This window comes from Lipotes vexillifer, unplaced genomic scaffold, assembly GCF_000442215.2.
Source record: "Lipotes vexillifer unplaced genomic scaffold, Lipotes_vexillifer_v1.1 scaffold408, whole genome shotgun sequence".
Taxonomy (NCBI): domain Eukaryota; kingdom Metazoa; phylum Chordata; class Mammalia; order Artiodactyla; family Lipotidae; genus Lipotes; species Lipotes vexillifer.
The window spans coordinates 1,879,510-1,904,977 of record NW_006787469.1 but is presented as its reverse complement, the minus strand read 5'-3'; the positions used below and the strand labels follow the sequence as shown (position 1 = coordinate 1,904,977).

At 44.1% G+C, this 25,468-nt stretch overlaps 1 protein-coding gene across 1 annotated transcript in view; it reads right to left on the bottom strand.

Annotated features, from left to right (window-relative positions):
* Positions 1 to 794: 794 nt before the first annotated feature.
* INO80 (INO80 complex ATPase subunit) overlaps positions 795 to 25,468 on the bottom strand; it is a 102,556-nt gene continuing 77,882 nt past the window's right edge. Inside the window, exons 28-35 of the mRNA XM_007460159.1 lie at positions 20,760 to 20,832; positions 10,491 to 10,649; positions 9,751 to 9,853; positions 8,851 to 8,939; positions 6,579 to 6,734; positions 6,115 to 6,274; positions 4,825 to 5,040; positions 795 to 2,386 (exon numbers count right to left, since the gene is read on the bottom strand). Of these exons, the coding sequence (XP_007460221.1) occupies positions 2,169 to 2,386; positions 4,825 to 5,040; positions 6,115 to 6,274; positions 6,579 to 6,734; positions 8,851 to 8,939; positions 9,751 to 9,853; positions 10,491 to 10,649; positions 20,760 to 20,832 (1,174 nt within the window). The 3' untranslated portion in view covers positions 795 to 2,168. The remainder of the gene's footprint in view (positions 2,387 to 4,824; positions 5,041 to 6,114; positions 6,275 to 6,578; positions 6,735 to 8,850; positions 8,940 to 9,750; positions 9,854 to 10,490; positions 10,650 to 20,759; positions 20,833 to 25,468) is intronic.

Here is a 25,468-nt window from a genome sequence, read left to right as displayed (position 1 = left end):
CGAGCCCTGCTCAAAGGTGACGCAAGAGCATATATGAGTGTTTTATTTAACTCAATCAGAGAAACACTGCCAGTGCAGGCTGGGAACTCATTCTTTTCCAGCTGATCAGAGAGCTAAGTTTTCAAAGCCTGGATGTCTTTGGAATCCCTAGTAACATATTTTTCACTGTTTTCCTTCATGATTCTTACAAGTACAGCTAACTTTGATAACACTGAGTTCGTTTCACAGTTCCTTAGTATTTCTGCTGGCTTAACTGATTGACATTGGGTACTGGAACTGCAAACGGGGTAGGTTTCTGGGGTTTATATGCACACATTTGTACACACATCACAGTTTTAGAAACTGGGACAATAAAGTTTCTATTAGTTGGGGATTTTGTATATTATACACTGCCAGGATAATCTCTCACTTGTGGGTTTTGGGGAAAGAATCCGTCCGTGTTAAGATTACCACTATGTAACTGCCTAATGGTGGACCAGGTCAAGCTGCCTACGCCTAAGTCCTGGAGGCAAGGTCTGGAGTCATAAGGAACCCACACCCTGAGGGCCGTGACCCTGGCCCGACAGGCACTTGGTCAAGCCTCCTCTCTGATGGCTGGAGGCGAATTCCTATGCCCAATTAACACCCACAGGGCACTCCTCGTCACACTGTCCACATGTCCTGACCACAAGAACGATGATGATGATGAGGATGACGATGTTGGGGCTCTGCTTCCCCTTCATCCTGCCACACTCCCCCAAGAGCCCGACAATGCCCCCAAGGAGAGGCGGCTGCAAAGACCACAGACACCTCAATTTACATAAAATTATCTCACTCCATTTTATTTAAGATTTTTTTTCTCCAGTTAGTAAAAGAAAGATGTGTCTCTCTTTATACATATGTACAAGTTCAGTTATAAAAATAGCACATTCAAAGAGAAAAAAGGCTTGGCATTTTTCTGATTCCCTCTAAATAGCATCTGTACACAGGAGTCTGGGTTTGGGCAGGGGAATCTTATGATTTAAATTAAATGAATCCCCTACCACTCCTACTCCAAAAAAAAAGTTTTAAAAATCAATCTATCTAAACTCAATTCCGCGATTTTCAGGTGTGCAAATTAGAGGCTGGCCCGCCCGGAAGCACCTGCTCCACCAGTGACATCAGGCTGGGGGCAAGCAGAAACACCACCCATGCCAACACCACCCCTTTGCCTCTCCTGGAGGGAAGCAAGCTCAGGCTGGTGGGGCCGGGCTGGGAGGGTGGGTGCTGAGCCTGCCCTCTCTCCATCCTCTCCAGCTCACTCCGCCATCCCTTCCTTTCTCAGTGCAATACAGACAGTGCATACAGCCAAGCAGGGGGCTGAAGGGCAAGGGTGGGGAGACTGTGCATTCAGGAAGGGCAAGGGGAGCCTGCAAGAGGGGCAGTGAGGATGTCCTGCTGATTGAGGTGGCTCCTGGTCTGTTTACTGGCTTCTGGGAGTCCCGGAGTGGGAGCTGCTGCTACTGTTGCTGGTGGGACCTGAAGGTTCTCTGGTGCGAACCATGCAGGACAGGGGAGGAAATGCTGGGAAAACAACCGCCTCCAGGCATGCTTCCTCTAGCCTTCTGTCATCCTCACAGACCACTACCTTCTTCTGCATTCGCTGCTCTCCTCAACCATGACACTCTGGCAAATGGGGTTTGGAGACTTGGGGAGTTGCTCACGACTGAAGACGTCACATAAATGATTTCCTCCCTTCCTAGCCCCACAGGAAATCACAGCCCTAAGAGAAGTCTCCACTGTGGAAGGCTCTTCACAGCACTTGCAGAGCCTTTGCAAGGGACATGGCCAGAGCCGAAGAGTGGAATGGGGATGGAGACTGTGTGCCTGAGCATCTAAACAGGGTCTCCGTCAGGCCCTTCCCCAGTATGAGGTTTAAGACTTGCCTATAAATTCCTTTGAGATGCTGTGGGCCTGATCCCTGTCCTTGGGCCTTCTTCCTACAGGCAACCCCAGAGCATTCCTCTTGAGACACAGGTGATCAAAGTGCTCACGCCAACCACCTGCCTGTCTTTCCCTTGCTGCAGCTGGTCATCGCTGCCCTCTGGCTTGGGATGAAAGATGCTGCACTGGGCAAGCCATCCAAAGACCGTCTGCAGGCCAGGACTCTAGCCCCCGGTTTGGTTGAAGGAAGCTGGAGGGCCAGGTGGTTACCGTCCTCCCGAGGGGTTGGTGCCTTTGCCCTGTTTCCGGACCAGGGAGTCTGGGGCTAGGCTGCTGGTCAAGTGGAGGCTCTTGGGAGTCCCAGGAACACTATTTCCTTTGCTCAAAGGGGAGCTCAAGGGAGAAGAGGCGCTTGAAGGTCCAAAGTCAGCAAGGCCAGCAGGCCGAACAAGGGACGTCTGCAGAGGGCTGCTGGCGGAGATTCCTGCAGGGGGGGAAAGAGAGGCAAGACAAGCATAAGCACCAGTCCTGTCTGAGTGCCTCAGTGCCTGACCTCGGTTGCTGGAGTCTGGTCTGGAGATGAGGTCGTGGGGAAGCTCCTCCCTGCCACTCTTCTTAGCATATTTGCTTGCTCTTCCTGTCAACTGTTTTTTCAGTAAGAGAAAAATGATACCTACTCAGTTCTCTCCACATTACCGCATCAACAGGGAGTAAGATGTCACCTTGGCACTGAAGGGCAGAGCACACATTATATAACATGGGAAAGCCAAGGCTGCAGGATGAGCTGTAACTTACAGGCACTAATGTATTTTCTTACACATTCCTTCTTCCTTTTCAGGACATTACTTGTGATTAGTTGCTTCCCTCTTTATTTTTTTTAAAAATTATTTATGTATTTATTTTTAAATTTTTGGCTGCATTGGGTCTTCGTTGCTATGTGCCAGCTTCTCTAGTTGCGGCGAGCGGGGGCTACTCTTCCTTGCGGTGCGCGGGCTTCTCACTGCAGTGGCTTCTCTTGTTGCGGAGCACAGCCTCTAGCCGTGAGGGCTTCAGTAGTTGTGGCACGTGGGCTAGGTAGTTGTGGCTCACAGGCTCTAGAGCACAGGCTCAGTAGCTGTGGCTCACGGGCTTAGTTGCTGCGCGGCATGTGGGATCTTCCTGGACCAGGGCTCGAACCCATGTCCCCTGCATTGGCAGGCGGATTCTTAACCACTTCACCACCAGGGAAGTCCCAGCTGCTTCCTTCTTAATTTCAGAAGATGCCCTCTCCTCCCCAGTCTGGCCAGAGGACACAAGGCTGCCCACTCTATCCTGTGTCTACACTCATGCATTCTCCTTGTGTTGGAGGCAGCTACCCCTGCTCTCCAAGCCCTGCCACTTTAAGGACCTGGTTCAAATCTCCCATCTCCAGCGATGGCTTCCTGGGCAACAACTCTTTTGAACATTCCTAAGAATGAATTCTCAGCAGGCAGACTCATGTCTCCTCTCATCCACAGTGGAGCTGTGGGTAATGTCCAGATCAGTCCTTTCCTTTGTTTTCCGTTCCCAGTCACCAAGCACTGTCAGTTTTTCTTGTGACACTCTACCCCCTGTTGCCTCCGGGAGAAAGCATGATGAGTGTCATGCTTTGCCCCATCCGTGGGTGAAATCCTGCCATGGCAGCCTTGACCACTGCCATGATTGTTATTTTCCAAGGGTGTGATGAGCTGGCAAGAGGTTAAGAAACACTGGGGTAGGCTATCATACTTCATATTTGTTGAATGAACAGATAAATGAAGGCCGCTATCCCTGGAGGAGGAGAAAGGGGAGGTAGCCTAACGCCTACTGAGAACTTTCTATCCAAAAATTCCCCTTACTTGCTGCAGCAACCCTATCCTAAGCCGGCGTTTCCAATGGGGAGAGAGGTCTGTGCATGGTGAGGGTGCCCTTCTCACCGCTCTCAGATGCCCTACATTCCACCGCTACCCTTATCCCTCCACAGCTCATGGTCACAATAGCTAGCTACTTCCCTTCTCAAACTTCCCAGAGCCCCTGGTCACACAGCGGGTAATCTCTCGCCCAGCAGGTCCTTCCAACACTGACTCCCACAGTTCCTCTTCAGCACAGCCTGACTGACCTGCTCAGTGACCCCCAACGTGCCTTGGTCACTGTTAACTCTCTGTCGCCAGTTTAAATCCTTCATCATCCTTCTCTTTCCTTCTGAATTAGCCTGGCAACTTTGTCATCAAATCCACGGTTCCTCCTTCTGATCTACAACCAGAATTAAGGCCTTCCCTCTTCCTTCATTCAGGACACGCATACTGCCTTGTACTGCTGCTAAACAAATTCTATGCCCAGCTTCCCCTTCTCATTTTCATTATACACTCAGTGCGGGGTCCATGTGTTATATTCCTATGCACACAGCAGGTATTGTTTTTTTGGGTTTGTTTTTTTTTGGTGCCATGCGGCTTGTGGGATTTTAGTTCCCCGACTAGGGATTGAACCTGGGCCCTCGGCAGTGAGAGCACAGAGTCCTAACCACTGGACCACCAGGGAATTCCCTATAGCAGGTGTTTAACCCTAAGGTGATGGAGCACAAGGCTGGGTAAAAGTTAACTATGCTAGCCTTGACTACTGAAATGTAATTATTAAAATGTGGGTCCGAGGGAAAAAAATCAGTTCTCAAAGCAGGAGAAATTCTGTTTAAAATTCAGCTTTCTCTGTTTTCACAGTTACTTACGCTTTGAAGGCAGTACTGTGCCAAGTCACAAGGGCAAGGAGAGAGTCAGAACCACTCAATGCTGAGGCAGAATCCAACATGGGCTTGGGAAGGAGCTTTGGGCCTGGGGGTGTCCTACTTGCTCTACCTGGTGGAATGCTCAGTAGACCCTTCAGACTGTCCCCGACCAGAATGGAGCCCGTAGTCCCCTGGGGCCTCCGCACCTTTAGACACGTTGTACCCGTATGCAGCATAGGCAGCTGCAGAGGCCGCGGCAGCCCCTGCTTTGGCTCCTGCCATTGCAGCAGCACTGCCTGCGGTGGACTTCCGGCTCCGGCCCTTCCCTGCTCCTTTGGCTGTGCTTCCTGAACCTTTGGGGCGGCCTCGGCTTCGGGCTGAATGACCACGTCCTGCGGCCGGCATTTCCTGAATGGAAATTCCTATGGGAACAAATGGGCCAAGAGGGAAAAAAGTTTATTTCTTCATTTGTTAACAGACTCTTCTCCTGTACAGGGAAGATGGCTTTCAGGGTGCTTGTTTCAGGACTCCCAGGGAGGTCTACGCCTCAATTTAGCGGCTGGGACACAGTGTCACACAGCGTTAGTAAGAACTGTAAGTAGCTACAACAGCCTGACACCTCAAGCTGCTTTTCATTCTCTAAGAGTGGTGCCATTACTCCTGAATTTCTTCTTTCAACTAGATCATTACTAAATGAACTCCAGAGACGTGCACCTGTGATTCACCTGCACACTCCAATGTTTTCCTGCCTTGGAGAATCAACTTCTACTCCCAAGGTTTTTTGTTTTTTGTTTTTTTTAATTAATTAATTAATTAATTAATGTTTTGTTTTTGGCTGTGTTGGGTCTTCGTTGCTGCGCGCAGGCTTTCTCTAGTTGCAGCAAGTGGGGACTACTCTTCGTTGCGGTGCGCGGGCTACTCAGTACGGTGGCTTCTCTCGTTGTGGAGCACAGGCTCTAGGCCATGCAGGTTTCAGTAGTTGCTGCACACCGGCTCAGTAGTTGTGGCTCGCGGGCTCCAGAACGCAGGCTCAGTAGTTGTGGTGCATGGGCTTAGTTGCTCCGCGGCATACAGGATCTTCCCGGACCAGGGCTCGAACCTGTGTCCCTGCACTGGCAGGTGGATTCTTAACTACTGCACCACCAGGGAAGTCCCTACTTCCAGGTTTTAAACTTAGAAGTCCTCAAGAAATAGCAGCAACACTGGGCCCCACAGAACAAAGTGAGGAAAGGCCTGGAAAAGCTAACTATAATTAAAAACTGGCAAAAATAAGGGTGAAATATGAAAGACAGGAATGGCTAGAAAACAAAGAAGTTTGAAATCTTTATGAAGTTCTTATTTTCATTCTCCCTTTCACTTAAATCGGCTAATGAAAGAATGAGGCTACCAATTCTTTTTGCTCTACTCCACTCTTCTTTAAAGAAAGTAGAAAACGGCATTATCCAAGAAGGAATCAGGACCTCACCCAAGCTGTATGGGACAGCAGCATCACTTACCGTTCACAGTGTCTGACACGGAGCCTGTTATGGAAGCAGGAGAGTTGGTGGCTCGAGACTGAGGGGCTGAGGAGGCTGGGTCATCCACAATGACCAGCATGTCACTGCTGCTCTCGTCGGGGGGAATAGAGCCGGTGTGCAGCTCACTGCTGATGGAGATCTAAAGGCAAAAGCGTCATGATCACCCACCCTCCTAGCACCCGCAGCCCATGGCCCTCGTGCCTACATCAGGATGTGCTTCTCAGGTCTCACCACCATTTGCCTCTCCTGCCTGGCTTCACTCCTGAGAGTTAGACCCCCTGCTTTGGCTCCAAAGAAGGCAGCCCGTCCCCACTTGCTTTTCTTCCCATGGTTTCCACATGTAATCCTTTCTACAAGGCAGGAGAACTCCTGGAAAAGCAAAGGCTACCAGGTCAGGACACAGTCCCCACTGCTGTGATGAAGGCATCTAAAAGGAGCCTCACCTCACTGAAAGGGCTGGGCATGGCTGAGTCCACACTAATGAAGGAGTCATCCCCGTCTGCAGAGAGGTTGGAGTTATCAGCCGAAGGAACAAATGGGATCACTAGGTTCACACCCTCCTTTCTCCTTTTCCCATCCAATTCATCTTCCTTTTTCTTCTGGGAACACACAAATCAAGAAATATGGAAAAAGGATGAGGATAGGCACCAAGAGAAAAGTGGGGTTGGAGAAGAAAGTGATGACAGAAATTTGACTCTTTGTAAAGTTCTAAGTTTCATTTTATTCAATTAGCATATTATTAAAGGAAGAAGAAATCCTAAGGAAGGAGGAAAGGGATGGCTTAGTAAGAGTTTATGCATATTCTGGCACAATAATACAGAGTTGAAAGGCCAGTCACACTGAACTGGAGCTATGCCAAACCTAATCCTCACAGGGCGGGGTGCATGGTCAGCTTCCAGCATGGCCAAGCTGCAGCACTTCTCAGGGGCTGAACTGATGCAGCCCCACAAGAGGGAGGCCCCGTGCTCTTAGTATATTTTCTGCACATCTGTTTTCACTCTGCCTTCTTTTTAAATATGTATAAGGGGAATGAAGGTTCTTATTACACACAAGGAATACTGAGGTGGCTTTTCATTATTTCCTCAATTTACGCTTAAGGATTGAGCGACTAAGCTACACTAAACAGTTCTAGAGCCAAGTTCAGGAGGGCTCTGTCACAGATGAGAGATGTGGAAGAACAGAAAGTGCTTAGAAAATTCTGGGGATCACACCCATCCACTGCACCTAACGGCATTTGTATCTAGACCTATATTAGGGTTAATACGGTATGTCTTTGTGTAGTTTATATTATCACTGGGCATTTATCTGAAACTTCTTATTCAGAGTAGGGATGGCACCTGATGCAAACTCAGTAAACCCTACAATGTCCTGTTGAAGAAAATCACCCTTTCTTCTTTGATATTGTTTCTGAATAGTAGTAAGCAATGGGTTAGAGATTTGAAAGTGGAGTCATAAAAGAGAACCTGAGAACATGGGTAGAAATAGCAGGTCAGACTAGGAAGAATGTGAGCCTTCATTCCTAAGATTTTTTTTCAACTCTGTAAATATAGGGAGTACCAAGGGCATCCTTCAGGCTAGAAATAGTTCTGCTTAGCAGAAGGTACAATTGAGGGTGTGGATTGAGCTGGTGTGTCTATCAGAAGATGAACATATAGACAGGCTCCTAGGCTGCTGACCATCAGGGCCATACAGCCAAAGGGACACGAGGCCCTATACAAGCTTGCATAAGAGGAAGAAGTGGACCTCCACTTAAAGCACAACCAGCTTTAACATGTGACTAGACAACATGCTTCAGACAAACCAAACAGTCCAGGGAAATGATACATGGACAAATGTCTGACTTGAGGGCCCAGAGCTATGGCAATGTCTGAATTTCAGCACAACCCAAAGGTAAGCCAAACCCACCAGAAGAAATTAGGAGCCACTTTCTGGAAGGTAATAAAATGGTTTCAAACCAACAGCCTTTATTTATTTATTTTTAAATTAATTAACTAATTATTTATTTGTTCAAACCAACAGTCTTTAGGCATGGTAAGTCTGGGAACCTAGTCAGAACTAATGGGCTGACTCCTGAAACAAGAGTAAGTCCTGGAGACCTCATTTTTGATTTATATATCAGTAAAGATCAGGGGTAAGGATTACTGATAAACTTTGGTAGAAACAGCAAGACAGGGAGAAATGTAGGGGAACTACATCCCACTTTGCAGCTAGCCTGGTGGGCTCAAGTAGGAAATGTCAGAAGGGAGGCAAAAACAACTCAAATCCTTGGCATGAATTGGAGAAAAAGATGAACAGACTGGCCAACGATTTATTTTTCCAGTAGTAGATGACAATGAATGGTGCACTAGCAGAACTACGGCAGAAAGACTGGATCTAATGACCTCTTAGGTCCTTTCTAAGATTCTACGGAATCTAATAATGTAACATCCATCTTACATTTATTAGACTTACGCTTTTTAACAGTCCCAACAAATGGTTTCCATAATTACATGTAACCACAGACACATGTAATTATGTCTGTGTGGGGAGTACAGTTCTACCAAGGCTGCATTTCTCCTGCTTGATTCTCTATCAGGACAGAACTGCTATATAGCACATGTAGATGGAGCTGGACACCAACCAGTAACCAAGACAAGCCTGTACCCTAAAGCCTCTTCTGTAAGGACCACTCTGCACCCCCATCAGTCCCTGTCCACCACCCCAAACTTGACATACCTTCTCTGCGTATTTTTCCCGCTTGCGCTTGCGCTCTTTAACTCGGTTGGTTTCTTCCTGCTGCCGTTTCTCTTCTTGTCGGAGTCTCACTGTCAAGAAAATTTTAAAAAGATCGGATGAGGTACCTGTGGCAGTCCTAATCCTCATTCTCTGAAGTTAAGGTGGTCATATTCCTTTATATTTATGATGGAAGGTATGACTTCTATCCATCTAAGGCAGATAACTGGTGGTTTTCTAACTTGGAGAATGAACAGAGTTCCTTGGATTCTAACAGTTTTGGGGTTCAAATCACGATTCAGTGACACTGTCATGGGCCTTTCCTTGCCTTTTATTCTTTTTCCTTTTCTTTTCAGCCTTTTAATATCTCTGCATTGCACAGAGTCCTGAAAGGTTTTTAGAAGGTGGTGGCAAATGTGAGCCCCATACGAAAGGCGCTTCATCACATTTTCTGATGTGATGCTGACGAAGTCCTCAGAGGTTTACAAGGTAGGTCTGAAACTGAAACCCATTGTTCTCAAAAGCCAGAAGTACTGGGAGAAGCGTTTGTATGTTACATACAGCAGTGTGCTTTTCCAACTTTTCCGTAAAAACATTTCTCTGGATAGAACAGAGTAAATTCATTACTGCTGAGGACTCAAGGGATATAGCCTTCCTGGTACCCATTTATTTGAAGTCATATTACTCTAACAATACACACGAATTTTTCCTTCTACTCCATAATACATACTTCTTTGGGTTTTAATACAAAATATTAACCAAAAAAATGTTTCTCCCCAGACAGTCTTTGGCTTTGCCTCCCCTTGGCACAGTCAAGGGCGCCTTCCATTTCCAGAAGAGTGGGGCTAAAGAAACATCTCTGTAAGGAGGAGAGAGCGTTAATAAGAGGTCTAGAGTACATACATTTCTTCTCCAATTCTTCATCGTCTAGAAGAAGGCTAACCACCTCTTTGGGTTTCAAGGTATCTGGTTTGAAGTTTCCACCAGAAATCACCATCCGCTGAATCTGAATATCAAAGCAGATCAAAAACCACCACCATCAGGCATCCATTCCCTTATGACAAATATTCAGACAGAAAGAAACATCTTTCTTAATCTGTTCTCTGGTGAGGCCCCTGGATTTCCTACTTCTTTTTCATTCGTGTGACTGGCTCATCCAGGTCATTTGTCCAACAGAAAGGAGAACTTCTTTGCTTGCAACTGTTAATTGATAGCTATAAGGTCCAATAATACTGAATCAAGAAGGAAAAGAACCCCAAATAATCATTTCTTTAGAAACCAGCAAATTTGTCACACAACTCAGAGGCCAGTCACACCGAGAGTACTAGGGTGAGAGCAAACGCCATTCCTTCTTCCCCTGAATGTGAAACCATGTCAAACAGGAAAAGGCCACGAGTTGGGGTCCTCTTCACATGAACAACAGCTGAATGTAGGTTGTAGACACCATTCTGGTAGAAAAGGAGTAAGGAATGGCCAGGGCAGTAGACTGCTTTTGTATGGGGCCTCATTTTATTTTCTATTCACAAGAAATTTTAGTGCTTTCATGACCAACGAAAGCCAAGAGAGTCTTAGTCTTAGTCCAGTCAGTGTGGCTGTGGACTATTTTCTCTACCAGCACAATACTTCCTTTGCCTTCTGCTTACCTCACTCTTCTCCTTGGCTCGCTGCAGAATGCGTTCTTCAATGGTGCCCTTACAGATGAGTCGGTACACGGTAACCTGCTTTGTCTGCCCCAAGCGGTGGGCCCTGTCCATGGCCTGCTGGTCCACAGTGGGGTTCCAATCGCTATCATAAAAAATCACCTGCATAGGCAGAACAAGAATACAGCAAAAATGAGGCACTCTCAGGGCAATACTAGGAATTCTGACAGCAACCCAGCCACTCATCTATTTCAATAGTCTGATACCACATTTTTTCCTACGATATAAAGATGAACAGGTATCTATCTACTCATAAAGCCAAGCCATTCCCTCATCTGCCCTGGGCAAAAGAGACATACTCTGAGCGTTTTTCAGGGTTTTCATTTAAAAAGAGGGAGTGGCAACAATATTAATAGTTAACACTCAGGGCTTACTATTTGCCAGTCATTGTACTACGTGCTTTATGTGTATTAACTCACTTAAATCCCACTACCACTATGATTTAGGTACTATTTAAAACCCCCCTTTTATAGATGAGGAAACTGAGACACAGAGGAATAAGAGATTTTATCCAAGATCACACCACCTAAATAAGCAGTGGGGCTGGGATGTGAGGGATGTGAAAGCCTTCTCTTTAACCCTAGGCCTACCTTGTAAGAGACAGACATGGCTTTCCTGGCATTCTCAGGTTCCCATTAACAGGGTCATTTCCTGTCTCTTGAATTCCAGGCAAGAAATGTTTAAAGGGTTCTCTGGAAGTTACTTCTAGTTTGCTAAACAGCAAACACAAACAACAACAAAATGTACTCCCCCCTCCCCTGCCCCACCAGTGATCCTAAAACCAACAGACTCCTGGGTCCTCAGCCCTGAGGCTACTATCAATACAGTAGACCTCCTAAAAGAAAGCCAGTTCAAAATGACCCCTATCTCTCATGCGTCCTCCTCTACATTCAACCAAGTCACCAAATCCAGCCAGTGCTTCTTCAGAAACCAACCTATCCTTTCTACAGTCCACTATCCTCCTTGACCAGGCCCTCACCACCTACATCTGGCTCACTAATGTTTCTAGACCTGCAGGCTTCTGAGATCTGTCTCTTTCTTCTTCAGTCTACTTCGGGTACCACTGGAGACCACTCCATCTCTCTGTCGATTATGCTCTTACACACCTAGTCCAAGCTCCCCTCAATAATCAGGTCCTGCTATACTAAGACAACTTCATTTTTCTTCTTTCCTAATATAAAAGCACCCCTTCCCTTTCGTCAGATAGGTCTCTTTGGTATCCCTCATTTATATTACGTTTGTTTGTACTACTTCTTGCTTAAGCTGATTTTCTGACTAACAATCAATCAATCCTTCAACTCTTCTCTGTTGGTTAAGGTTTAGTTTAAGCTTCACCACTTTCAGGAAGACCTCCCTGATTTCTCTTGCTTGTAACAACATCTCCTTTTCCTATTCCTCATGAATTCCTATTAGAAGTAACACCGGCTGAAACCTTTTGAGCACTTAAAACAGATGTGCATACATATTTCACTAAATTTTCAAAAAAACCTTACATATTTCCTTCATCTTATAAATTAGGAAGAGACTGGCCTGAGTTCACAATCCTAATAGTCTCCTTGCGCAACGTGCACTATTAGCAAAATGTTGCATCACCTATCCTGGTCCAAGTTCCCACTTAACTGCTACCTTCTAAAGGTGACCAATTGTTTCGTGCATATTACGTATTTTAAAAATCTTCCTGTCTAGTCTTATTTGAGGACAGACACCATCCACCAGTACAAAGTAGAATTCTACAAATATTAGTCAATTGATACTAGAATCTCTAAGGTGTGATCAAAACTAGATAGAGCCTTAAAATGTAGGCTGAAGAGTGATTCATTTCTCTTGACACTGTTCCTCTAGATGCTTTTTCCCTTGCTTAACACCATTCCTAAGTAATTTATTTTCTCATTTAAAAATGGAAGCAATTCTTCTGTCATTTTCTTCAGAATTCACTTGAGGTAAAGATGGATAAAAGGCATCAGCATTTTCAATGCTCTTGCCTCTACTAATAAGGACCCCCACTGGTTCTTTCTTCTGGCATTCCTTTTGTCTTGCGTTCATATGAGGTATAATCCCTTGGTTTTTACAGTGTAGGTTAGAATCCTTGAGGAAAAAATTACAAACTGCCTGCCAAAGAAAGAAAATCATTATGAAAGCTTATTGTTAATCCACAGTGTCCACAGATCTAGGATTTGGAAGTACACAATGTTTCTCACTTGTAGAGGAGTTTAGCCACAGGATATTCTGAGCTTCAACAGGATATGAAAAATTTTAGAAAATTCAGTTTAAACTTTTAGGGAGAACAAAGGAAGAGAAGACAGAGTTAATGAAAATGAGACCTCCGGACTTCCCTGGTGGCGCAGTGGATCCCAGGGAGATTCCACATGCCATGGAGCAACTAAGCCCGTACGCCACAACTACTGAGCCTGCGCTCTAGAGCCCACAAGCCACAACTACTGAGCCCACATGCCACAACTACTGAAGCCTGTGCACCTAGAGCCTGTGCTCCGCAACAATAAAAGCCCCCTCTTGCCACAACTAGAGAAAGCCTTTGCGCAGCAACAAAGACCCAATGCAGCCCAAAATAAAATTAATCTTTAACAAAAAAAAAGAAAAGGAGACCTCCAACTGGACTGGGGGGGAAGGGTCATTATTTGCCCAACATACCTAACATGACCTACACATGTGGAAAATGAGAGTTGATGTCACACCCCAAAGATAGTACCTTAGTAGTCCAAGCCTAAGGCAGTGGTTCAGCATGAATTCATAATGGGGAATCCTATATTATGAATCATTTCATAGGTGTTTCCTCCATATTTACATTTTTTTCCTGGAAGTCTCAGTGGCAACCAAACCTGATTCAACTGGGTTCTTTTGAGATCATAAACAATAAGATTGAAGCCTAAGAGATAGGCTTGCAATTTAAAGTCCCCCCTTCCCCCAGTTTAGTGGCTATCTATCATTCAAATGGATTAAAAGAGGTGAGGAACTGGGGAGAAAGAGAGAATAAAATAAGATTCTACTTAACCCTATCCAATAAGCTATTGATGTTTAAAAAAAAAAAAGAAAGATTCTACTTAGAAAAAGACCCAGGGAAAAAGAATATGAAATATGTGTAAGCTAGTGGGTTAAGACAAGAACAGAGAGAACTAAAAACCAAGTTCGATGTATGGTTATTATCTAACTTGACAATAAAACGAACACTGAATCAACCATGACATGAACTCAGGGAGAGGGAGTCAGGGGAGACCATGCCCATTAGAATAGGACAGAGATGACATCTTTGTTTATGGAGCTCAGAGACACATTCTAGAGAAAATAACAATTAAAGAACTACAACAGCTGACTTAACTAGGAAAGATTAAAGCTAGTCAGTCCACAATGTGTGGCCCAACAATGACTAAGGGGAAATAAATTACTTGTCAGCACCTTTATGAAGTTGTAAACACCAAGCTGGGCGGACACTGGGAGGGGAAGCAAGGGAAGAAGGTGAGAGCTGGGATGGGGTGGAGGCGCCTGGCTATACAGGTCAATAAGAGGGAAATAGGGAGTTTCAGGGGATGAGGGAGTGAAATTGAAAACAGGAAAATTTAGAGGAACAACTGGAAAAAGCTGACCAACACCTGGAGGGTGGAACTCACTCTTTTTTTCCCCCAAGAGAACAGGTGGAAGTTCAGTCCCTTGGGAGGGCTGAAAGCTGCCCCATGTTGTCTCACAGGACATAAGACTTCTCACACTGTTACTAAGGGACAAAAGCTCTTCAATCTCTCTCTACACATAAACATTTAAAACAGATCTGACACAAACAAAACCAACAGTGCAGTTTATAACAATTTCTCACTAAACAATGTCAAATGCAAAGAGATCCCTACTCCAAGAAGAATACACAAAGAACAACACAGGCAGGGGGGGCAGTTGCCATTAATTTCATGCTAAAATCATGTTTTTACCAGACAGAATCCCAATGTTTACAAATACACATTTATAAATGCACTCTCAATCATAAAACATTAAGTTTTTCCTGACATTTTAGGCAGACTAACCTCTTCCTTGTCCATAAATGGTTCTGGGGATCTTCCAAAGCTGAACAAATCTCAGAACAAAGGAAAAATGCCAGGCAAGCAATTAAGCTTATTGTTTCTCTAATAATACACACACAGCAAGTATAACTTAACTCCACACAAAACTTTATCTAGCAACTCATTTAAATCTTTTATTTACTTATTTTTGGCTACATTGGGTCTTCGTTGCTGTGTGCAGGTTTTCTCTAGTTGCAGTGAGCGGGGGCTACTCTTTGTTGCGGTGCGCGGGCTTCAGTAATTGTGGCGTGTGGGCTTCAGTAGTCGTGGCACACAGGTTCTAGAGCACAGGCTCAGTAGTTGTGACACACGGACTTAGTTGCTCCGCGGCATGCGGGATCTTCCCGGACCAGGGCTCGAACCTGTGTCTCTTGCATTGGCAGCTGGATTCTTAACCACTGTGCCACCAGGGAAGCCCACTCATTTCAATCCTGTGGTCTCATTTCTTCTGAGTATTCCAGGAGGTTCTAATTTATGAGTCCCTCAGCCCTCCCCTTAAAATTAAATGTAAATTATTTTGGAATTGGGGACTCAGAATATTCAGAGCCTCTCTCTATGCCCTGGATATAAAGAGAATTCCTACTTCTACTCCTCTAGCTACGGGGTTAGGGGCCTACTTTGGTTCTTTCTGACTGGCAGGACCAGCTTACCTGCATAAGGCAAACTGTGAAAACCAGAAGCATGATGCAGATCTGCCCCCCTCAAACCTGCTTATTTTTTGACCATTCAAATGAATGACTAGGTGAACTATTCCTTAAGAAACCATAGGCCAAACCTGACATAGGCAGGCTGAGAAGAAGGGAAAGATATTTTAATCAAATGAACCAATGCTAGGCCTCCCCAGGTGACCTCATCCAGCTCCATGGCCTTAAATGTTAGTCTATAACCTGATGATTCCAAAATACATCTTTAGCCTCAAACTTTCTCCTAAATTCCACACTCTACCACCTGGGTGACAATGCCACTTAATGTCTGGTTAAGAGTCTTGAACTTAACAAACCCCAAACCAAACTTTTGATTTCCCCTCTCAAACCCGTTCCTCCCCACACCTTCCCCTTAACCAGTCGTTGGTATCTCCATCATTCCAGTTGCTCAGGTTGAACACCTTGGAGTTCTCCTTGATCCACATGATCCACATCCAATCTAGTAGTAAACCCCATTGGCTGTACCTTCAAAACACATGCAGATTCCAATTACTTCTCATCATCTCCACTGTTTCAATCCTTGTCCAAGTCACCATCGTCTTGTGTCTAATTCCTAACTGAACTTCCTGCTTCTACTTCCTTCCCTATAGTCTTCTCCACCCCACCCCCCTGAAGCCAGAAGGACACATTTAAGCTCAAGCTAAAGTTCTTCCTCTGTTCAAGTTCTTCCAGTAGCCTCCCACCTCAAAATCCTAACCATGGCCTATTAAGCCCCACACGATCTGCTTCTGCCACTCATTTTATACCACTCTGCCCTCATTCATTCTGTTACACCTACAAAGGGCTTGCTTCATTGCTTGATTATGCCAAGGATGTTCTCACCTCAGGGCTTTGTTCTGTACTTATCTCCTTTCCCTGGAATGCTACTGTTTTCTGCCAGATGCATAACTGGCTTACTTTTCTCACTTTCTTCAGATCTTGGTTCAAATGTCACCTTATCAGAGAGGCTTTACCAGTCCATATAAAACAGCAACCCCTGACCCTGAATTGGTTTTGAAAAACAATCAGAAAGGGCTTCCCTGGTGGCGCAGTGGTTGAGAGTCCGCCTGCCGATGCAGGAGACAGGGGTTCGTGCCCGGGTCCGGGAAGATCCCACATGCCGTGGAGCGGCTAGGCCCATGAGCCGTGGCCGCTGAGCCTGCGCGTCTGGAGCCTGTGCTCCGCAACGGGAGAGGCCACAACAGTGAGAGGCCCGCGTACCGCAAAAAAAAAATCAGAAGTTTACCAGGTGGAAGAAGACAAAGTGCCCAGGACAAAGATCTATGATGAGGGAGCTGTTAATGTAATATTATGATACAGTATGGTGGGTTCAGGAAACAAGTCAATCATTATTACCAGAACATAAATTTTTTTGTTTTTTTCCTTGAAAAACGACGTCTTTGTTTCTGGACAATGCATGCTTTTCTTTAACGATTAAAGCACATGTATAATATACGTTTGAGGCCACAAAACAGGCTGTTGTAGTTAGCACAGAAATCAGGTCAGAGCCAGAATGATTTCCCTGTACCCCAATATGGGAACACTTCTTTCATCCCATCCATCCGTTCGTCCGTCCGTCCATCCATCCATCCATCTACTGGACCACTGGAAGTCACAGGCCACAGGCCCTTCAGAGAGCACCGGACACAGCTTTCACCTGTACCTGCCAAGCACCAAAGAGCGCTCAAGATCCTTAGAGCCCAACAGACCCAACCCTTAGCAAACCTGCTAGTCGCTGTGAAGTCAGCCCCCCACCCCACCCCCAGCCCGTGCCCCGTGCTCACACAGTTGGAGGGCTGGCTTCAATTCTGGTGAGCTGGTTTGGGACTGTAAAGGAGGGAGATGGTGGGAAGTAGGGAGGGTGCGCCAGCCTTCCCCTCCTCAGGTTAGTTGACGTCCCGGATCTCAGAGTCTGTGTCGCTGTCTTTGACCCACTGCCCCCACTCTGATGGCTGGACCTGGTGGCAAGATGCCAAGTGGACCCAACTCCGGATCTAGGTGGGAGGTGATGGACTTCATCGTATGGAGAAAGGGGGGTGGGTTGGAATCTGGTGCCTGGTGAGGTGGCGAGTGGCAATGAAGATCTCCGAGTTCCCCCTCAAAATGATGGTTGCGTCGCCAGGAAATCCACTGACCCTGAGAGAGAGCAGGACCTCCCCTAGACATAGGCAGAGGTGGCCCATGCCCTGGCGCCACACTGGGAGGGTTCTCACTTTCCCAGTGCCTTGCAGGCAACTGTTGAAAGCCCCTTCTTTTCACCATCCTTCCATGCTAGGCCCCCAACCTCTCCCTGCCTCTGGAACATAAATTTTGGAAGGAGTAATAGTCTGGCAATTAGGCTGGAAAGGGAGATAAAGGCCACAAAATGAAGGGCCTTGTATGTGTAAAAGAGCTTATACTTTATCTTGTAGATGACAGAGACTCCCTGAAGAGTTTTAAGCCAGGGAGTAGCATGGTTAATAAAGAAGGGTATAAAAACTAACAGAGGAGGTATGGGGCTAGGGACTGAGACTGGAGTCCAAAAGATCAGCTAGCAGAAAGTGATGAATCTTGTACTCACATTAAGAGTAAGACTAATTGGGCCCACTGCTGCCAACTTCTAGGCAGCTGTCAGAGAGTCCCCTTTAACCTGGGAGAGAACTTTAACTTTGCTGAATTGAATCTGTGTCTGGGTCAGTTCCTACGTGCTCCTCCCTCTATTTCAAATATGCACTGGCAGGACTTCCCTGCTGGCGCACTGGTTAAGAATCTGCCTGCCAATGCAAGGGACACGGGTTCGATCCTTGGTCCAGGAAGATTCCACATGCTGTGGAATCTAAGCAACTAAGCCCATGTGCCACAACTACTGAGCCTGAGCTCTAGAACCCGCGAGCCACAATTAATGAGCCCGCGCACCGCAACTACTGAAGCCTGCACACCTACAGCCCGTGCTCTGAAACAAGAGAAGCCACCGCAATGAGAAGCCCGGACACCACAATGAAGAGTAGCCCTTGCTTGCCACAACTAGGGAAAGCCCACACACATCAACGAAGACCCAACGCAGCCAAAAAACAAAACAAAACAAAAAATATGCATTTGCTTCACTCAGCTGCAGCAAAGCTTGGGATGTGGGGGGGATGCCGTGGGGCCTTCCAGACTACATAAATGTAATGACTGAGACCACCCACATGCTAAACAGTGTCTCAAGACCCCTCCAGGAACCAAATAACTCGTCCTCCAATCTGTGCCCAACTTCCCCCATCGGTCACCTCTTGGTATGAGGGAAGCACCCTGGTGTGGCAGGACTACCAGTCTTCACTCCTGGGTTCACATCCTAGCTTGATCACCACCTGCCTGGCGTTCTCACACAGGTACCTGGGCCTCTCTAAGGATAACTGTGGTTGGGATGTTGAGACAAAGGCTTCCCGGGGTCGGGGGTGGAGAGGAGGGGAAGCAGGAGACCCAGAGATAAACTCAGGCCCAGTTCCTGGGGGCTGTGCAGAGACACAGGAGAGGAATATCAACCAACCCTGGAGGGGAACAAAGGTGCCGGAGAAGAAACTACTGCCCCCTGGGAAGCTCCTAAGAGTTTCCACCCCTCTTCCAGCCATGCCTCCAGGACACAGCAGGGCTGAACCAGTGCAAGCTCTGGAGTATTTCCTCCCCAATCGGCTCTCTTCCTCCTCTGAGGCTCCCAATCCCCAACTCTGGCCCTTCAATCCACATCATGTGTGAATTTGTTTTCACCCGCCCTGGGAATCCAGAGCCTTCCCTGGACTCCCATCCCCAGCTTTCCCACAGCAGCAGAGGTGAGCACAGAGCCAGGCAGACAAGGCCTAGGGGAAAGGAGGGGTATTTGGGGCCCAGTATAAATAATGAAGTCCTGGACCTGGCTCTCTCATTTGGGGCTACAAGGGTCACAGGATTCCTGAGGGCTATTAATGTGCAGGCACTGGGGTCACATGTTTCTAGGTAACATTTCACAACCATGAGAGAAGGAAGGATTATTATATTCATTTTATTGAGGAGGAAACTATGGTTTAGAGCAGTCAAGCAACTGTTTCACTTTCATATAGTGAACAGCAGAGCTGGGATTCAAACCCAGGTCTCATTTCTCTAATTTGAAGAAACCCAAAAGCTATGGAATCTGCCCTCTATCACCCACAAACTGATAACCAAAATAATTCATCAAAAAAAAAAAAAAAAAAAAGAGTATGACTAACTGGGACAGTATGCTTGAAAACTAGAGTAGAGAACCAAGGGGCAAAGAGAAAGGTTGCTGATATGACACCAAGTGAGCTACCTCATCAGAAAACCCACAAGAACAACACTACCACCAATGACTCCCTTCTCTTAAGATGACTGAGGCTGATGATGTGCACATAAGATACAGAATCTACCCAGTTATGCCTCCAGCAGTCCCCAGGCCCTGGACCCCTGTCCCAGCATGTTAATTGGCTGAAGTGGTTTAGATGCCGAGGAAGGTACCGCTGAGTCCTATGGTTGATATTCTACTTGGTGATGTTACAGAATCTGTTCTTCATTCTTGAAGGCAGGCAGTTCTACAGTGTAGCAGTTAACAAGGAGAAAGAATGAACACAGGCTACAAGTGGAACCTGAGGAACATGGGATCTAGTTCCAGCTCTGCTGCTGTGAATTTATTCAAGCTTCTTCACCTTTGTACTTCATTCATTTCTCCATGACCCTCCAGAGTTTGCATCCTCCTCATATTTGTGGGGATTCTGATGCTCTGTATTTCACAGAGAGGTACCACAACGATCACATTAAATGACATTTGCAGAATCATGCCTTCTACAAAACAATTTCCCATTTATGCATTTTTATGTGTCAGGGTTACTGATACTGTTTTTAAATATATTTGTAACCTGGGAATAAATCTGAGACACAAAAGGAATGCTCTTTTCTTCTCTCTTTCAGATGCTGAAGTATTCCTCCAAGGAGATTGGGCATAAAAGGATAATTTGATGGGATGTCTTTTTATTTTATTTTTTAAATCACCAATTTCACTGCTCTCCAACCATGTTTATAAGTTCGGGATACAAAAATATGAGTTTTTCCTATGATGGAATAATGCATAAGAGTAATAAAACAACTTTTTGATTTGTTCACTTATAGCTCCTAAAACAAACACATCTGGTTAGTTGAGTTGAGTGTTTTTTTTTTCCAGTTTGTTTACTCACTGACATATTCCAAGTGTTTACAACACTATCAGACACATAGGAGGCATTTACTAAATATGTGTTGAATGAATGTGTAAGAAACTTAGAATAAGAAAATGGAGACAAAAGCCCAAAAGGAAAGCTAAAATGTTCCAGTTCCAGGCAAAGTGCCACTATTGTCTTTTAACACAACAAGAGACAAAGAAATAAAAAGTCTGTGACACATAATAAAGGATAAGGCCAACCGAACAACATATTTATAGTAGAAAAACCGCATATCCAGTGTATTTTTGTGCTCTTGTTACTTACTGTATCTGCTGCAGTCAGATTGATACCCAGTCCTCCAGCTCGTGTACTTAGCAGGAACACAAAAATGTCATTCCTGCAGAAGAGGGAGGGATATTTTAAGAGGAAAAAATGAAAAAGAAAAATGGCATGTGGCAAAAGAGAGGGATCTCTGGACAAAGAACAGTAGCTAGGCCTAGAAAGAGTTTTGGTGGTTACCCAGACCTGATCCAGGTTTCTCTGACACACTGTACAAAGGTGCTCTGTTGCTAAAATCAAACCACGGTAGTCACCTTCCAATTTGCAGATAAACTTTTGCTGCCCACTAATATTGACTGGTAGGCAATATAATTATAAACATTTGGCAAATGTAACAGAAAAATATGCTATGGAAGTAGAGACCTCTCTTTCTGTAACAGTCATATTTTTAGCAAGTCAAACTATTCCCAGTTCATACAGAGGGGACAAATAAGTCAGTATTTCCTGGTGTTTTCCCAAAGAATCATGACTTCCAACAATCTGGGAACTAATGATTTTAACTCCAAAGCACTAAAATTCATATGAAGAAAGTTAGTCCCAGAAAAATGACCCGAGGTCAGGATTAAGACTCAGGTTATGACTTCTAAGTATTACGTTGAAGTTAGGATCAATCCATGAAGACAGGCTGAAATTAAAGTACTTTTTGACAAATGCCAACATAACCCTTAACAGAAACAAGACAGTTTTCTCATCTTCCCTCTACATCCTACATCCTATTAAAGAAACCCAGAATTACAAATAAATCAGTAGGTGACACTGTCATTCATTCAGGCAGCAAATATTCACTGAATATCTTCTAGGAACAAGGGCCATGCCAGATCACAAAGAGCAGTCTTCGACTGTAAGATTTATCTATGTATACACATACCACTAGGGGCTCGGTTTGAGCCCAGTTCCTGCAGATAACATAAATATATTTCAAGACTATCTTGCATTTTCATGTTCCTGCCACCTGAGGTTATTTTCCAGAACACTTCTAAGGGAAAGGGACTGCCTTATACTGGTAAACAAACTTTACAGCCCTCTAAATCAAGCTGCTCACCCCCTTTCTCTATGACTATAATGAGGAATAAAAGTAGAAATTCATTTATATCAGTGTTATTCAAATTGCAGGTCACACCTATCATTGGTCATGAAATCAGTTTGGTGAGTCTGGACCAAAAATTAAAGAAAGAAATAGAACAGATTAGAAAATATTATAATATAACAAAGGTCATAAGGATAAGTATTGTTTTGTGATTTCAGATATGGTAGATATGTATTAAATCCCAATGTAAGATGAATTTTATTCTGTGGGTTCCAGTTAAAAAAAAAAAATAAAGAAAAAAGAAACACACTGACATCAGGATGCTCTCATCCCTTGATGCTGTTCTTCCTTGGTAAAGTCACTTGGCTGCTAAAGGTCTGTTTCCTGTGCTATGAAATGAGGATGCTCTGAAAATAGTTGAAGTGACTAAATGATGACATATCAATGTCAAACATGAATACCAGTGAAGGAACTATTCTGAAATAAGTATCCTGGTTAATCCCTAAGCTGGGTAGGTCCTAGTAGAGATCTGTCCATTAATTTGCTTTCAATTAAATACAGCTTTCCTAGAGGCAGACATGGATAACAAATCATGTTTGGAGGCCTCTTGTAGGGCATAATTCCAAAAGTATTGTACTCTCATGAAAGTTCTGCTCGTTTATCCTTGAATTTTATCATAAAGTTTAATATTTCAGAATTTTATTTATAAGATGTCATCTTTCATGGTTAAATCATAAAGGGCAAACCAAAAAGTTAAAAGGCATCTGCTAGTTTACAAACACATTTTCCCATAGATATGGGATGATATAAATGGAAGCTTGATACCTCACAGCCCATGGGAGAATATTTAACCACAATAAGGCTTCAAATAAAAATTGATGTAGCCTTCCAGGGCCATACTAATCTCTATAAAATAATCCTTCCCACTCTGGCCTTAGGAAGATTGCTCAGTCCCACACATCTCTCTTTCCTGCTCTGTGGACACAAAGGCAGGGGTCAGAGGCTTCTCTCCGATATCTGTGTAAGAGCTGATGGAGTCACCCGATGCCTAGGACTTTTTGTTGGTGTGGGGATGGGGGAACAGGGATGGCACAGGGAGGGAGAAAGAAGGCAGTTGGGATCTATAGTAAAAGAGTAGAGGCAAAAAGATGGGTCATTTCCATAGTCTGGACAGTCAGAGAGGTAAGTCCCCAGAAGTGGTAATCATTCACAAACAAGGACTATATACAGAAAAAAACACTAGAGAAAGGAATATAGATAAAAATAAATTAGTAGCAAAACTTAGAAACATTAACGGTGGAAAATTTTGGGGGGATATATTAACTATTTATTGAGAAGATGCTTTTAATGATGAGGTAGATGGTAAGTAGCAACATTTGGCTGCATTCAATGTAATTTCATCATACTTAATGGAAAAATAAGGATTATGGGAACCTTGGGTGATTAAAAATCAAGGAAATTAGTGTCCATCCTGGATCACACTGTTGGATAATATGTAAACAAAAACACATCTAAACTGAACTGTTGAGAAGTTCCTTTCTACTTAATAAATCTAGTATTGATAATGTGAATTAATGTTTTGGGAGCTGACTAAAAGAAAGAAAACAGAATCCCAGAAGGCAACATGATGGTTTGGGTGCCCTCTAGGGGGCTATAGAGGAATCTCAACTCAGGGTCTCTATTGGAAGGGGCCATAGAGACCAGGTTTCAGGGGGGGCTGTGAAGGAGCCTATGAAATCATGTAGCAAAGACATGCCTAAGTCTCACTCTTACTCTTCTTTAGTTAATGGCCCCTGAGGCTACTATGCAACAAAATACTCAAATAGTGCTAGGTACCTAGCTGACTGCAGTGAAGACTTGCTGAATGACTGAAAAAGAGCCAGAATTAAAGATACTGGAGCTTTATACTCTCACCAAGAAGGAAAAATCCACACTACACTCATTTTTTCTCACGTTTTCCAAATGGTCACCCAAGTAATCAGATAATCAGGGGGATCCAATTGGCAAACCTCATGGGGTAGGAGGAAGGGAAGCAAAGGCCAAGGCAACCTAGAGCAAAGACCTTGTGAATGGCTTCTAGGATCACGCACTGGTCACGTGTTCTGAATGTTGCCCAGTCAGGACATCCTGGCCAAACAGTCTTTAGTCTCAGTCAGACTCTTTCCTGGAAGGATCCCTCATAAATAAATCTTGTATAAAGGGAATGTAAATGGCTTTTTATAGGAGTTCTTGTTTACTCTGGCTGACCTTTGAGCCACAGGGCTTTCCAGTTGAAACTACAATTTTTTCTTTTGATGTCTTTTCATTAATAATAATGAAAATATTTGGCAAGTCGTGCTTTTTTGTTTTCAAAAACACCTGTCTTTTTCTCTATATTGGGCTACTGTTGCCATTCAAATTTGTAAATTTAGATACCATTTGGAGGGACCTGCCTGACAAGCTTCTAATCAGCATAGGCACAGTTCAGATTCTATACGTGAGGTAGGAGATTATTTCCTAGCCACAATCCTAACTCTACCATCTAGCTCATATGTAGGAAGGGAAGAAGACTTTAGTCTGTTTTTTCATTTTACCTAATATTAGATGCAGATGCAGGTGTTAAAACGATTGTTACTCAGTATCTAAATAAAACTCATTGCTCCCTAAGTAATTCTTAGAAGTTGTAGAATTTGGATGCTCAAGTAAGGTTTTCCAGGAAAGCATAAAAACAAGATATTTACTAAGCAGATCTAGTATAATTTAATGGTGAAAATACCCTTCTTTTAAAGCTAAGCTTTTCAAGACTAATGTGTGCTAGTGTGATTGCCCAAGTAATCACAAGTTAAATAAGAGATTTTAGAAGTAGTAAATTAGATACACCTACTGATTTTTTCCACTAAAAGGTCACTGTAAAATGTAGTGAGGCCTGGATCTCACAGTCCAGTTTTCTGGGAATTGCTTCAGCTAGAAGAAAAATTGTAGCTCTACAACTCAGAAGCCCAAACTGTTAGAAGTCAACATAATACAGCTCTGATTGGACTCTAAACCAGTAGAATTTTCTACAAAGCAATATGACAATATGCAGTCTTGAACATTCATATTCCTTTACTCAATAATCTCTCTTGTTTGAATCTATATTAAGAAAATAATCTAAAATGATGACAAAGCTTTGTAACAAAGATACTCAAGATTTTAACAACAGAAAGGTGGTATATCCAATGTAATGGAATACTGATCATTAAAAATAATGATTACAATGACTTTTTAAATGATATGTGAAGACCTTTATGATATACTGTTAAGTGGAAGAAATGAGGATACAGTCATCTCTACAATATGGTATCAACATATAAATCTAACTACATACACACATCAAACACAAGAGGAATAAACCAAAATGTTAACAGTGATGGGATTGTGGGTGATTTTTACTTTCTTCATCAAATATTTCTCAAATTTTCCTCAATAGGCATTTCATATAATATACAATGGCCCCAACTGTTACTGGGAAAAAAAAAATAGCTTTGCTATAAATCAGATTCTCAAATGTACAATATCGAACATATTAGTAGAAAAAAACCACAAACAGTAATAGGCAAAAGATCTATTACTTAATGGCTTTTCTTTTAACACACAACTCATGCTGCCTTATACCACTGTGCCCAAATCACTGAAGTGCTGGCATTCC